The sequence below is a fragment of the Salvelinus fontinalis genome, chromosome 1, assembly GCF_029448725.1.
Source record: "Salvelinus fontinalis isolate EN_2023a chromosome 1, ASM2944872v1, whole genome shotgun sequence".
In the NCBI taxonomy this organism is placed as follows: Eukaryota; Metazoa; Chordata; class Actinopteri; order Salmoniformes; family Salmonidae; genus Salvelinus; species Salvelinus fontinalis.
In genome coordinates this window covers 11,953,257-11,969,789 of record NC_074665.1, presented here as the reverse complement: position 1 = coordinate 11,969,789, position 16,533 = coordinate 11,953,257, and the positions used below count along the sequence as shown (strand labels likewise).

Below are 16,533 nucleotides of genomic sequence, written 5' to 3'. Positions count from 1 at the left end.
TTTGTTTTTGAGTTTGAAAATTGTGTGTTTTAACTCTTCAGTGGAGTGAAGATGAGCCTATACAGCTGCAGTGAAATACTAAAAGTAGTCAAACTTTTACATTTAGTGTGAATCACAAGTAACCACAAGAATTAATTGAATAGTATGCAGTGTTGTTAGTATAGTTTGTAACGTCATAGCTTCCCCATAGAAGTTATGTGGTAACCGTGGCAACACTATTAAAGCATACTATTTTGTATACAAGCTGGAGAGAGGAAAAACTTCAGCAAACAATGAAGGGTCCCTTAACCCAAAGTATGTGATTGGGACATATTCAAAAGTTTCTCTTACATCCAAGTATGTTAGTCCTGCTCTCTATATGTGTCCAGCCAGGGTTTCTGTATACGCTGGTTTTATGTTCTCTTCCTCTGTCTCTTCAGTAAACATATTGTGGTCAATAAAGGGCTGGAGCAGCGAGGTTTACTCTACCTCACTATGAACAGGGACATGCTTTATAGAGACAAACAGCAGCTGTATTTGGGTCCAGAGGAGAAGGGCGAGTGTGTGTTTGTCTGTGTTTGTGGGTGTCCCTCCCCACATCTCTGTTTTGACTGTCTGATTTACATGGCTCCAGTGAGTCACCTACGAAGGTATCTGATTGAAGAAGGCTGTTGTTCAGCTGACCAGTAATGTGCCAATGACCTCTTCAATTTTGTTTATCATCTTTTGAAAATATTAGATCTCTGAGACTTCAAAACAGTTGAGGTCTGCTGATAGAGAGATTATAACATCAATACAACAACATACACAGCAATACTAATAGTTACTGAGTTAGAATACCTCATGATAAGCTGTAGATCATACTATTTACTAAGAGCATTTCAATCCATATTTTTCGTATTTACCACAAACCGATGCTGGCACTAAGACCGCACTCAATGAGCTGTTTAGGGCCGTAAACAAACAAGAAAACCCTAGTGGCTGGTGATTTTAAAGCAGGGAAACTGAAATCCGTTTTACCTCATTTCTACCAGTATGTCACCTGTGCAACTAGAGGCGAAAAACCTCTAGATCACCTATACTCCACACAGAGACTCATAAAAAGCTCTCCCTCACCCTCCACTTGGCCAATTTGACCATACCTCTATCCTCCTTATTCCTGCTTACAAGCAAAAACTCAAACAGGAAGTACCAGTGACACGCACAATACGGAAGTGGTCCGATGAAACAGATGCTAAGCTACAGGACTGTTTTGCTATCACAGACTGGAATATGTTTTGGGACTCATCCGATGGCATTGAGGAGTTTACTACATCAATCACTGGCTTCATTAGTAAGTGCATCGACGACATCGTCCCCACAGTAATTGTCACTAAGCTAATGAACTTGGGACTGAAGAACTCCCTCTGCAACGGGATCCAGGACTTCCCAGGTGGTGATGGTAGGCAACAACACATCTGCCACGCTGACCCTCAACATGGGATTCCCTCCTGTTCACCCACGACTGCATGGCCAAGCACGACTCCAACACCATCATTACGTTTGCAGAAGACACAGCGGTGGTAGGCCTGATCACCGACGACGATGAGACAGCCTATAGGGAGAAGGTCAGAGACCTGGCCGGGTGGTGCCAGGACAACAACCTCTCCCTCAACATCAGCAAGACAAAGGAGCTGACCGTGGACTACAGGAAACCGAGGGCCGAGCATGCACCCATTCACATCAATGGGGCTGTATTGGAGCGGGTCGAGAGCTTCAAGTTCCTCGGTGTCCACATCACTAAGGACCTTTCATGGTCCAAACACACCAACACAGTCGTGAAGAGGGCATGACAATAACTCCTCCCCTTCAGGAGGCTGAAGAGATCTGGCATGGGCCCTCATATCTTCAAACAGTTATACAGCTGCACCATTGAGAGCATCTTGTCTGGAACCAACAGCCATAAGTAAGGTTGCAAAGGGTCTGAAACTTTTCAGGTAATTTTTCATGGAAAGTTAAGCCCTGGAATATGGGGAATTTTGCTTAAATTCATCAAAAAAGTTAGCTTATAACAGTGAACCTTTTTTGTGGGATACACATAAGTAAATTCTAGGTCTTGTGGCATATTTTGGTTAAGCAATCCCCAATTCAATGGAATTGCAGTCCCTTTACTTCTAATTGAGGTGCAAATTATGAATCAGACACCAGTATTCTACAAAAGCACAGACACAAGGGACAAGACACACCGGTCTCTACATTGCAGATGAACTGAAGGCAGTCATCAATGACCTTGAACCACAGAAGGTATTTGCACTGGTGACAGACAATGCTGTGAACATGAAGGCTGCTTGGTCTAAAGTGGAGGAGTCCTACCCTCACATCACACCCATTGGCTGTGCTGCTCATGCATTGAATCTGCTCCTCAAGGACATCATGGCACTGAAAACAATGGATACACTCTAGAAGAGAGCCAAGGAAATGGTTAGGTAACTAGTTCTCATTTCCAACTGCGACCTGGCCAAGATAAAGCAAAGCAGTGTGACACAAACCACACAGAGTTACACATGGAATAAACAAACAAACATACAATCAATAACACAATAGAAAAGTCTATATAGAGTGTGTGCAAATGCCATAAGGAGTTAAGGCAATAAATAAGCCATAGTAGCGAAGTAATTACAATTTAGCAAGTTAACACTGGAGTGATGTGCAGATGATGATGCGCAAGTAGAAATACTGGAAATACTGGTGTGCAAAAAAAGTAAATAAAACAATATGGGGATGAGGTAGGTAGTTGGATGGGCTATTTACAGATGGGCCGTGGACAGCTGCAGCGATCAGTAAGTGGTGTTGTCGTCATGTTTGACAGTCTCCTGGAGGGTCTCCAAGAAAAGGTCCATATCACAATATGGACAGCCCCATCAAGAGGACCCTCCTGGATGATGTATTTTGGGAGAGAGTGGTAAGCATCCTGAAACCTACAGCAGTAGCCATTCCATGGATTGAGGGAGACAATGCCATCCTGTCTGATGTTCAGACTCTGCTTGCAGATGTAGGAGAAGAAATCCGTACTGCCCTGCCCACTTCACTGTTGCTCCAAGCAGAGGCAACTGCAGTTCTGAAATGTATCAAAAAGCATGAAGACTTCTGCCTGAAGCCCATACACGCCACAGCATACATGTTGGACCCCACGTATCCTGGCAAGAGCATCCTGTCTGGTGCAGAGATCAACAAGGCATATGGCGTCATCACACCGTGTCTCGCCACCTTGGCCTGGATGAGGGCAAGGTTCTTGGCAGTCTGGCGAAGTACACTTCCAAGCAAGGGCTTTGGAATGGAGATGCAATATGGCAGTGGTGCCAACATATCTCATCAGCCACCTGGTGGAAGGGACTTTGTGGATCTGAGGCTCTTTCCCTGTTGCCTCCATCATCCTCCAAATCCCACCAACATCAGCCGCCTCAGAGCGCAACTGGTCCTTGGTTGGGAACACACACACCAAAGCACACAACAGGCTGACCACTACAAGGGTTGCAAAATTGGTGGCCATCTGGGCAAATTTGAGGCTTTTTGAGCCTGACAACGAGCCATCCTCAACAAGGTTGGAAAGTGTCAGTGAAGATGAGGGCTCAGAGTCTGATGTTCAAGAAATGGACATTGAGGAGGTCCAGGGAGAAGACATGGAAGCCTGAGAGGAAGACAACCAAAGCTTTAGTTTCTAGACTATCATTTTACAGATGTATGTTGAAAACGTTTTTAGGAGATGCGATGGATCATCAGAGATCATTCAATATTCCCTTTCTTTTGTTGTTCAGTGAAATCATCCCATGTGAAGAGTCAACTCATTTAATTAAAGTTCAATTCATAACTAAACATTTTTTTTCTATTGGATTTAATCATTTGCAATTATGTCTACTTATGATAAGATTTATGTTTTTGTCTCCATATGATATGATAAATATATCCAATGCAAAAACATCTACATTTAAATGTACTATTAATTTGCATATATTTCCGTTAATTCCCATATATTCCCGTTAATTCCCACGGAAAGTTTCCACCTCTGAATGTTCCCAAAAATGTGCAACCCTAGCCATAATACTGCTAAATAGTTAGTTAAATAGTTAACCAAATAGCTACCTGGACTATCTGAATTGACCCTTTTTGCACTAACTTTTTTGACTCGATCACATACGCTGCAGCTACTGTTTATTATCTGTCACTTTATTCCTAGTTATATGTACATACAGTATCTACCTCAATTACCTCGTAGCCCTGCATATATCGACTGTTACTGGTACCCCTTGTATACACGTACTTTTTAAAAACTCTAGATTGTTGGTTTAAGGGCTCGTAGGTAAGCATTTCCCGGTTATATCCGGTGCATGTGATAAACACAATCTGATTTGATATAGCCAAGTTATCGTTACTCGTTGTGTACCTATTATAACTTGTATTATTACGTGTTTTACTTTTCTATTATTTCTCTCTGTTCTTTCTCCCTGCGTTGTTGGGAAGAGCCCGTAAGTAAGCATTTCACTGTTAGTCCACACCTGTCGTTTACGAAGCATGTGACAAATTGTCACGTATACTCCCTCTCTGGCCTTTAGGTCGCCAGACGGCTGATTATTACGCACACCTGTCACCATCGACACATGCACCAGCGCTTAATGACACTCACCTGGAGACTCCATCACCTCCTTGATTACCTGTACTATTTATGTCACTCCCTTTGGCTCCTTCCCCAGATGTTATTGTTCCTGTATCTGTTTCATGTCGGTGCGCTGTTCGTGTTTTGTTTGTTTATTTATTAAATGTATTCACTCCCTGAACTTGCTTCCCGACTCTCAGTTTACATCGTTACAGAATAACGCCTCACCTAAGGGAAGCATCAGGGAGTGTTTTTTATTTTTGTGTTGGAGGTGACGTCGGGTCCTGCTGCCGGAGCAACAGAGGATGCCTCAGCCGGCTCTTCAGGCTTTCATGCCTCAGCCGGTACATCGGGGTGTCAAGACTCGGTTGGTGGGTCAAGCGTCTGTTTCCGAGGATGCCTCGGCTAGCTCGTCAGGCTTCCATGCCTTAGCTAGCTCGTCAGGTTTTCAAGACTCGGTAGGCTCGACAGACTCCCATGCCACAGCAGGTTCCTGTGCTTCTACGGAGGTGACCGGTCCGCTTCTGATCCCCGGGAACGTCTCTCTGGTCGGCGTCTTGCGGCTGGAGCCGCACGTCGGAGAGGGGGTGCTGTTTCGCCTGCTCCTTCTTCGGGGGTCTAGGTCGCTAAGGCTACCGTGCCCCAGCCGGCTCAACAGGTTTCCGTGCTTCGGCAGAGGTGGCCGGTCCACTCCTGATCCACGGGATCGTCCCTGTTGTCAGCGTCCCAGCCGCGTATCAGGGAGGGGGTACTGTCACGTATACTCCCTCTCTGGCCTCTAGGTCACCAGACTTCTGATTATTCTGTACACCTGTCACCATCGTCACACGCACCAGCGCTTAATGACACTCACCTTGACTCCACCACCTCCTTGATTACCTGTCATATTTATGTCACTCCCTTTGGTTCCTTCCCCAGGCGTTGCTGTTCGTGTTTCTTGTTTTGTTCCTATATTTATTAAATGTATTCACTCCCTGAACTTGCATCACGACTCTCAGCGTACATCATTACACAAATAAAATGCTATTTTATTTGATAATAGCCCAGTAGTAACTTGTTCTGTCCTTGACTGGGACTAAAATAGGCAACCCTACTTCCTGAATAGAAAGAACTGAGACAGAAAGCACGCAGGGCATTCTATGTTATTACAATTTTGCTAAAACTAATTGAATGTGTCATTGAACTGATTGCACTTGGCAGTGAGGTGTAGGGTTTCACCCAATGGGACAAACACCCCATGACAGAGTGCTGTAAGATTGCATGGAGGGCAGAATTTGGACAATATCCACTAATAATAAAAACTAAAAAAAGAGCAATTCAGTTTTGGAAACATCTCAAATATAGAGACCCCCTCGCATATCATTACCAAGTCCTGCAATGCCAAGAGCTGAGAAAAGAAAATAGTCCCCTCATCCAGCTGGTCCTGGGGCTGAGTTCACAAACCTGTTCTACTAACACACTGAAGCCTGAGGACCAGAACATCCAATCAATCAGAATAAACAAAGTTACAACAGTCAAAACAAAACCACATGACCTATTGAGAAACACAATCACAAAGCAAAATGCAGTGCTATCTGGCCCTAAATCGACAGTACACCATGGAAAACTATTTGACTTATTGACTATTTGAGAAGGATCCAACCAACAGGATATAACAACCAGGTGAGTGCACAAGGCCATGTGTGAAGGACCAGAGGAGGACACCGAGTGGGGCTGATGGTGGGATTGAAACCAGGGTTGACTCTTGGCAGGTCACATGTTCTCATACTAAACGAGACACACATTACCACCCTCCTCCCCTCTCCTGGCTCTGTCCCAGTGCTAACCTCAGACTGTGCTATCTGGAGGTGCAGAGCCTCTCTCAGCTAAACCAATAAAGGCTCTCTGTTCACTATCACTTCAGCCAATCAGGGCTGTGTTCACTGTGAAGTGGCCATGTCAGTCTCTGCCCACTGCAGAGTAGCACCTTGGGGCTAAGTGTTGGACTAGGTGACAGTGAAGAAGAGCAGTGTGTGAATACTGATGTTAAACAATAGAGCTGATAGGGACTGTGTTGTACAGAGCAGTGTGTGAATACTGATGTTAAACAATAGAGAGGATAGGGACTGTGTTGTACAGAGCGGTGTGTGAATACTGATGTTAAACAATAGAGAGGATAGGGACTGTGTTGTACAGAGCAATGCACAGACAGGAACATATTGTACATTCACACAGAGACCAAATCTTCCACTAACACACAACCCTACAATTTGGGTTTTGTTTTAACCTCTGTAAATATTTAAAGATATGGGACATACTTGTTCATGTTTTAAAACCCTTGAATTCTAAGCCCTCTTTGCCGTTATCTCACCGTGTGTCAGGTTTCAGTTCTCCGTTTCTCTGTGTGAGATTTAACTGTGTGGTTATCTCTGTAGTGAACCACATCAACTTCTCATCACCCCCTCTCCTCCCTCCCTCTCTCTCTCTCTCTCCCTCCCTCATTTCTCTCTCTCCTCTCGCCCTCTCTCCAGTAAACCATGGGACACTTCCTAAGCAGGAGGACTCGTATGCGTTCGAGGAGGACAGCAGCAGTGACAGTCTGTCTCCAGAGCAACCCCACAGTGACAGTCTGTCTCCAGAGCAACCCCACAGTGACGAGTCCCAGGGGTCCGTATGCCCCTCTTCTGAAGCCATGGGCAGCACCCCCTCCTCCTCCTCATCACCAGCCCTCACTAGACCTAGACAGGTAATACTCCTCCTCCTCATCACCAGCCCTCACTAGACCTAGACAGGTAATACTCCTCCTTATCATCACCAGCCCTCACTAGACCTAGACAAGTAATACTCCTCCTCATCATCACCAGCCCTCACTAGACCTAGACAGGTAATACTCCTCCTCATCATCACCAGCCCTCACTAGAACTAGACAGGTAATACTCCTCCTCATCATCACCAGCCCTCACTAGACAGGTAATACTCCTCCTCATCATCACCAGCCCTCACTAGACCTAGACAGGTAATACTCCTCCTCGTCATCACCAGCCCTCACTAGACCTAGACAGGTAATACTCCTCCTCATCATCACCAGCCCTCACTAGAACTAGACAGGTAATACTCCTCCTCATCATCACCAGCCCTCACTAGACAGGTAATACTCCTCCTCATCATCACCAGCCCTCACTAGACCTAGACAGGTAATACTCCTCCTCGTCATCACCAGCCCTCACTAGACCTAGACAGGTCATTTGTATTTGTATTTATTTTGGATCCCCATTCGTTTTTTATATATATTTTTTATATATATTGTGTTATTGACTGTACGTTTGTTTATCCCATGTGTAACTCTGTGTTGTTGTTTTTGTCGCACTGCTTTGCTTTATCTTGGCCAGGTCGCAGTTGTAAATGAGAACTTGTTCTCAACTGTCCTACCTGGTAAAATAAAGGTGAAATAAAAATAAAAGTTCCTGCCAAGGCAGCAGCTACTCTTCCTCGGGTCCAGCAAAATTAAGGCAGTTATACAATTTAAAAACATTACAACACATTCACAACAGATTTCACAATATACTGTGTGCCCTCAAGCCCCTACTCCACTACCACATATCTACAAAAAAATCCATGTGTACGTGTGTATGTTATCATGTGTGTGTTGCTTCACAGTCCCCACTGTTCCATAAGGTGTATTTTTATCTGTTTTTTTAAATCAGATTTTACTGCTGGCATCAGTTACTTGATGTGAAATAGAGTTACATGTAGTCAATACTCCTCCTCCTCCTCACCAGCCCTAGACAGGTAATAATCCTCCACACCAGCCCTAGACAGGTAATACTCCTCCTCACCAGCCCTAGACAGGTAATACTCCTCCACACCAGCCCTAGACAGGTAATACTCCTCCTCACCAGCCCTAGACAGGTAATACTCCTCCTCACCAGCCCTAGACAGGTTATCCTCCTCCTCACCAGCCCTAGACAGGTAATACTCCTCCTCACCAGCCCTAGACAGGTAATACTCCTCCTCACCAGCCCTAGACAGGTAATACTCCTCCTCACCAGCCCTAGACAGGTAATACTCCTCCTCACCAGCCCTAGACAGGTTATCCTCCTCCTCACCAGCCCTAGACAGGTAATACTCCTCCTCACCAGCCCTAGACAGGTTATCCTCCTCCTCACCAGCCCTAGACAGGTTATCCTCCTCCTCACCAGCCCTAGACAGGTAATACTCCTCCTCACCAGCCCTAGACAGGTTATCCTCCTCCTCACCAGCCCTAGACAGGTAATACTCCTCCTCACCAGCCCTAGACAGGTTATCCTCCTCCTCACCAGCCCTAGACAGGTAATACTCCTCCTCACCAGCCCTAGACAGGTTATCCTCCTCCTCACCAGCCCTAGACAGGTAATACTCCTCCTCACCAGCCCTAGACAGGTAATACTCCTCCTCACCAGCCCTAGACAGGTTATCCTCCTCCTCACCAGCCCTAGACAGGTAATACTCCTCCTCACCAGCCCTAGACAGGTAATACTCCTCCTCACCAGCCCTAGACAGGTTATCCTCCTCCTCACCAGCCCTAGACAGGTAATACTCCTCCTCACCAGCCCTAGACAGGTTATCCTCCTCCTCACCAGCCCTAGACAGGTTATCCTCCTCCTCACCAGCCCTAGACAGGTAATACTCCTCCTCACCAGCCCTAGACAGGTAATGCTCCTCCTCACCAGCCCTAGACAGGTAATACTCCTCCTCACCAGCCCTAGACAGGTAATACTCCTCCTCACCAGCCCTAGACAGGTAATACTCCTCCTTACCAGCCCTAGACAGGTAATACTCCTCCTCACCAGCCCTAGACAGGAAATACTCCTCCTCACCAGCCCTAGACAGGTAATACTCCTCCTCACCAGCCCTAGACAGGTAATACTCCTCCTCACCAGCCCTAGACAGGTAATACTCCTCCTCACCAGCCCTAGACAGGTAATACTCCTCCTCACCAGCCCTAGACAGGTAATACTCCTCCTCCTCATCACCAGCCCTAGAGGTAACTCTTCCTCCTCATCACCAGCCCTAGAGAGGTAACTCTTCCTCCTCATCACCAGCCCTAGACAGGTAATTATCCTCATCACCAGCCCTAGACAGGTAATAGTCCTCCTCCTCACCAGCCCTAGACAGGTAATACTCCTCCTCCTCATCACCAGCCCTAGACAGGTAATACTCCTCCTCCTCATCACCAGCCCTAGAGAGGTAATACTCCTCCTCCTCCTCCTCCTCACCAGCCCTAGACAGGTAATACTCCTCCTCCTCCTCCTCACCAGCCCTAGACAGGTAATACCCCTCCTCCTCATCACCAGCCCTAGACAGGTAATACTCCTCCTCATCACCAGCCCTAGACAGGTAATACTCCTCCTCCTCAGCCCTAGACAGGTAATACTCCTCCACCTCATCACCAGCCCTAGACAGGTAATACTCCTCCTCCTCAGCCCTAGACAGGTAATACTCCTCCACCTCATCACCAGCCCTAGACAGGTAATACTCCTCATCACCAGCCCTAGACAGGTAATGCTCCTCCTCACCAGCCCTAGACAGGTAATACTCCTCCTCGTCCTCACCAGCCCTAGACAGGTAATTCTCCTCCTCCTCATCACCAGCCCTAGACAGGTAATTTTCCTCCTCCTCCTCACCAGCCTTAGACAGGTAATACTCATCCCCCTCCTCACCAGCCCTAGACAGGTAATACTCCTCCTCCTCACCAGCCCTAGACAGGTAATACTCCTCCTCCTCCTCACCAGCCCTAGACAGGTAATACTCCTCCTCCTCCTCACCAGCCCTAGACAGGTAATACTCCTCCTCAACAGCCCTAGACAGGTAATACTCCTCCTCACCAGCCCTAGACAGGTAATACTCCTCAACACCAGCCCTACATAGGTAATACTCCTCCTCACCAGCCCTAGACAGGTAATACTCCTCCTCCTCATCACCAGCCCTAGACAGGTAATACTCCTCCTCCTCATCACCAGCCCTAGAGAGGTAACTCTTCCTCCTCATCACCAGCCCTAGACAGGTAATTCTCCTCATCACCAGCCCTAGACAGGTAATACTCCTCCTCCTCACCAGCCCTAGACAGGTTATCCTCCTCCTCACCAGCCCTAGACAGGTTATCCTCCTCCTCACCAGCCCTAGACAGGTAATACTCCTCCTCACCAGCCCTAGACAGGTTATCCTCCTCCTCACCAGCCCTAGACAGGTAATACTCCTCCTCACCAGCCCTAGACAGGTTATCCTCCTCCTCACCAGCCCTAGACAGGTAATACTCCTCCTCACCAGCCCTAGACAGGTTATCCTCCTCCTCACCAGCCCTAGACAGGTAATACTCCTCCTCACCAGCCCTAGACAGGTAATACTCCTCCTCACCAGCCCTAGACAGGTTATCCTCCTCCTCACCAGCCCTAGACAGGTAATACTCCTCCTCACCAGCCCTAGACAGGTAATACTCCTCCTCACCAGCCCTAGACAGGTTATCCTCCTCCTCACCAGCACTAGACAGGTAATACTCCTCCTCACCAGCCCTAGACAGGTTATCCTCCTCCTCACCAGCCCTAGACAGGTTATCCTCCTCCTCACCAGCCCTAGACAGGTAATACTCCTCCTCACCAGCCCTAGACAGGTAATGCTCCTCCTCACCAGCCCTAGACAGGTAATACTCCTCCTCACCAGCCCTAGACAGGTAATACTCCTCCTCACCAGCCCTAGACAGGTAATACTCCTCCTCACCAGCCCTAGACAGGTAATACTCCTCCTCACCAGCCCTAGACAGGAAATACTCCTCCTCACCAGCCCTAGACAGGTAATACTCCTCCTCACCAGCCCTAGACAGGTAATACTCCTCCTCACCAGCCCTAGACAGGTAATACTCCTCCTCACCAGCCCTAGACAGGTAATACTCCTCCTCCTCATCACCAGCCCTAGAGGTAACTCTTCCTCCTCATCACCAGCCCTAGAGAGGTAACTCTTCCTCCTCATCACCAGCCCTAGACAGGTAATTATCCTCATCACCAGCCCTAGACAGGTAATAGTCCTCCTCCTCACCAGCCCTAGACAGGTAATACTCCTCCTCCTCATCACCAGCCCTAGACAGGTAATACTCCTCCTCCTCATCACCAGCCCTAGACAGGTAATACTCCTCCTCCTCCTCCTCCTCACCAGCCCTAGACAGGTAATACTCCTCCTCCTCCTCCTCACCAGCCCTAGACAGGTAATACCCCTCCTCCTCATCACCAGCCCTAGACAGGTAATACTCCTCCTCATCACCAGCCCTAGACAGGTAATACTCCTCCTCCTCAGCCCTAGACAGGTAATACTCCTCCACCTCATCACCAGCCCTAGACAGGTAATACTCCTCCTCCTCAGCCCTAGACAGGTAATACTCCTCCACCTCATCACCAGCCCTAGACAGGTAATACTCCTCATCACCAGCCCTAGACAGGTAATGCTCCTCCTCACCAGCCCTAGACAGGTAATACTCCTCCTCGTCCTCACCATTCCTAGACAGGTAATTCTCCTCCTCCTCATCACCAGCCCTAGACAGGTAATTTTCCTCCTCCTCCTCACCAGCCTTAGACAGGTAATACTCATCCCCCTCCTCACCAGCCCTAGACAGGTAATACTCCTCCTCCTCACCAGCCCTAGACAGGTAATACTCCTCCTCCTCCTCACCAGCCCTAGACAGGTAATACTCCTCCTCAACAGCCCTAGACAGGTAATACTCCTCCTCACCAGCCCTAGACAGGTAATACTCCTCAACACCAGCCCTACATAGGTAATACTCCTCCTCACCAGCCCTAGACAGGTAATACTCCTCCTCCTCATCACCAGCCCTAGACAGGTAATACTCCTCCTCCTCATCACCAGCCCTAGAGAGGTAACTCTTCCTCCTCATCACCAGCCCTAGACAGGTAATTCTCCTCATCACCAGCCCTAGACAGGTAATACTCCTCCTCCTCACCAGCCCTAGACAGGTTATCCTCCTCCTCACCAGCCCTAGACAGGTTATCCTCCTCCTCACCAGCCCTAGACAGGTAATACTCCTCCTCACCAGCCCTAGACAGGTTATCCTCCTCCTCACCAGCCCTAGACAGGTAATACTCCTCCTCACCAGCCCTAGACAGGTTATCCTCCTCCTCACCAGCCCTAGACAGGTAATACTCCTCCTCACCAGCCCTAGACAGGTTATCCTCCTCCTCACCAGCCCTAGACAGGTAATACTCCTCCTCACCAGCCCTAGACAGGTAATACTCCTCCTCACCAGCCCTAGACAGGTTATCCTCCTCCTCACCAGCCCTAGACAGGTAATACTCCTCCTCACCAGCCCTAGACAGGTAATACTCCTCCTCACCAGCCCTAGACAGGTTATCCTCCTCCTCACCAGCCCTAGACAGGTAATACTCCTCCTCACCAGCCCTAGACAGGTTATCCTCCTCCTCACCAGCCCTAGACAGGTTATCCTCCTCCTCACCAGCCCTAGACAGGTAATACTCCTCCTCACCAGCCCTAGACAGGTAATGCTCCTCCTCACCAGCCCTAGACAGGTAATACTCCTCCTCACCAGCCCTAGACAGGTAATACTCCTCCTCACCAGCCCTAGACAGGTAATACTCCTCCTCACCAGCCCTAGACAGGTAATACTCCTCCTCACCAGCCCTAGACAGGAAATACTCCTCCTCACCAGCCCTAGACAGGTAATACTCCTCCTCACCAGCCCTAGACAGGTAATACTCCTCCTCACCAGCCCTAGACAGGTAATACTCCTCCTCACCAGCCCTAGACAGGTAATACTCCTCCTCCTCATCACCAGCCCTAGACAGGTAATACTCCTCCTCCTCATCACCAGCCCTAGAGGTAACTCTTCCTCCTCATCACCAGCCCTAGAGAGGTAACTCTTCCTCCTCATCACCAGCCCTAGACAGGTAATTATCCTCATCACCAGCCCTAGACAGGTAATAGTCCTCCTCCTCACCAGCCCTAGACAGGTAATACTCCTCCTCCTCATCACCAGCCCTAGACAGGTAATACTCCTCCTCCTCATCACCAGCCCTAGAGAGGTAATACTCCTCCTCCTCCTCCTCCTCACCAGCCCTAGACAGGTAATACTCCTCCTCCTCCTCCTCACCAGCCCTAGACAGGTAATACTCCTCCTCATCACCAGCCCTAGACAGGTAATACTCCTCCTCCTCAGCCCTAGACAGGTAATACTCCTCCACCTCATCACCAGCCCTAGACAGGTAATACTCCTCCTCCTCAGCCCTAGACAGGTAATACTCCTCCACCTCATCACCAGCCCTAGACAGGTAATACTCCTCATCACCAGCCCTAGACAGGTAATGCTCCTCCTCACCAGCCCTAGACAGGTAATACTCCTCCTCGTCCTCACCAGCCCTAGACAGGTAATTCTCCTCCTCCTCATCACCAGCCCTAGACAGGTAATTTTCCTCCTCCTCCTCACCAGCCTTAGACAGGTAATACTCATCCCCCTCCTCACCAGCCCTAGACAGGTAATACTCCTCCTCCTCACCAGCCCTAGACAGGTAATACTCCTCCTCCTCCTCACCAGCCCTAGACAGGTAATACTCCTCCTCAACAGCCCTAGACAGGTAATACTCCTCCTCACCAGCCCTAGACAGGTAATACTCCTCCTCACCAGCCCTAGACAGGTAATACTCCTCAACACCAGCCCTACATAGGTAATACTCCTCCTCACCAGCCCTAGACAGGTAATACTCCTCCTCCTCATCACCAGCCCTAGACAGGTAATACTCCTCCTCCTCATCACCAGCCCTAGAGAGGTAACTCTTCCTCCTCATCACCAGCCCTAGACAGGTAATTCTCCTCATCACCAGCCCTAGACAGGTAATACTCCTCCTCCTCACCAGCCCTAGACAGGTAATACTCCTCCTCCTCCTCCCCACCAGCCCTAGACAGGTCATACTCCTCCTCCTCACCAGCCCTAGACAGGTAATTCTCCTCCTCCTCAGCCCTAGACAGGTAATACTCCTCCTCCTCACCAGCCCTAGACAGGTAATACTCCTCCTCCTTCTCACCAGCCCTAGACAGGTAATACTCCTCCTCCTCACCAGCCCTAGACAGGTAATACTCCTCCTCCCCCTCATCACCAGCCCTAGACAGGTAATACTCCTCCTCACCAGCCCTAGACAGGTAATACTCCTCCTCATCACCAGCCCTAGACAGGTAATACTCCTCCTCCTCACCAGCCCTAGACAGGTAATTCTCCTCCTCCCCCTCATCACCAGCCCTAGACAGGTAATACTCCTCCTCACCAGCCCTAGACAGGTAATACTCCTCCTCATCACCAGCCCTAGACAGGTAATACTCCTCCTCATCACCAGCCCTAGACAGGTAATTCTCCTCCTCCTCACCAGCCCTAGACAGCTAATTTTCCTCCTCCTCCTCATTACCAGCCCTAGACAGGTATTTATCCTCCTCACCAGCCCTAGACAGGTAATACTCCTCCTCCTCCTCATCACCAGCCCTAGACAGGTAATACTCCTCCTCCTCACCAGCCCTAGACAGGTAATTCTCCTCCTCCCCCTCATCACCAGCCCTAGACAGGTAATACTCCTCCTCACCAGCCCTAGACAGGTAATACTCCTCCTCATCACCAGCCCTAGACAGGTAATACTCCTCCTCATCACCAGCCCTAGACAGGTAATTCTCCTCCTCCTCCTCAGCCCTAGACGGGTAATTCTCCTCCTCCTCCTCACCAGCCCTAGACAGGTAATACTCCTCCTCCTCACCAGCCCTGGACAGGTAATTCTCCTCCTCCTCCTCACCAGCCCTAGAAAGGTAATACTCCTCCTCCTCACCAGCCCTAGACAGGTAATACTCCTCCTCATCACCAGCCCTAGACAGGTAATTCTCCTCCTCCTCACCAGCCCTAGACAGCTAATTTTCCTCCTCCTCCTCAGCCCTAGACGGGTAATTCTCCTCCTCCTCCTCACCAGCCCTAGACAGGTAATACTCCTCCTCTTACTCACCAGCCCGAGACAGGTAATAGTCCTCCTCCTCACCAGCCCTAGACAGGTAATACTCCTCCACCTCCTCACCAGCCCTAGACAGGTAATACTCCTCCTCCTCCTCACCAGCCCTAGACAGGTAATAGTCCTCCTCCTCATCACCAGCCCTGGACAGGTAATAGTCCTCCTCCTCACCAGCCCTAGACAGGTAATACTCCTCCCCCTCACCAGCCCTAGACAGGTAATACTCCTCCCCCTCACCAGCCCTAGACAGGTAATACTCCTCCCCCTCACCAGCCCTAGACAGGTAATACTCCTCCTCCTCACCAGCCCTAGACAGGTAATTCTCCTCCTCCCCCTCATCACCAGCCATAGACAGGTAATACTCCTCCTCACCAGCCCTAGACAGGTAATACTCCTCCTCATCACCAGCCCTAGACAGGTAATTCTCCTCCTCCTCACCAGCCCTAGACAGCTAATTTTCCTCCTCCTCCTCAGCCCTAGACGGGTAATTCTCCTCCTCCTCCTCACCAGCCCTAGACAGGTAATACTCCTCCTCCTCACCAGCCCTAGACAGGTAATACTCCTCCTCCTCACCAGCCCTAGACAGGTAATTCTCCTCCTCCTCCTCACCAGCCTGAGACAGGTAATTCTCCTCTTACTCACCAGCCCGAGACAGGTAATAGTCCTCCTCCTCACCAGCCCTAGACAGGTAATACTCCTCCTCCTCCTCCTCACCAGCCCTAGACAGGTAATACCCCTCCTCCTCATCACCAGCCCTGGACAGGTAATAGTCCTCCTCCTCATCACCAGCCCTGGACAGGTAATAGTCCTCCTCCTCACCAGCCCTAGACAGGTAATACTCCTCCCCCTCACCAGCCCTAGACAGGTAATACTCCTCCTCACCAGCCCTAGACAGGTAATACTCCACCTCCT

The 16,533-nt window shown here is 49.2% G+C and overlaps 1 protein-coding gene across 4 annotated transcripts in view; it reads left to right on the top strand.

The window, feature by feature from the left end:
• The window catches only part of LOC129815866 (myocardin-like), a 96,355-nt gene that overhangs the window by 35,953 nt on the left and 43,869 nt on the right, over positions 1-16,533 (top strand). For all 4 annotated transcript variants that reach the window (XM_055870237.1, XM_055870195.1, XM_055870141.1 and 1 more), the window contains exon 3: positions 7,120-7,334. In XM_055870237.1, the coding sequence (XP_055726212.1) occupies positions 7,120-7,334 (215 nt within the window). The remainder of the gene's footprint in view (positions 1-7,119; positions 7,335-16,533) is intronic.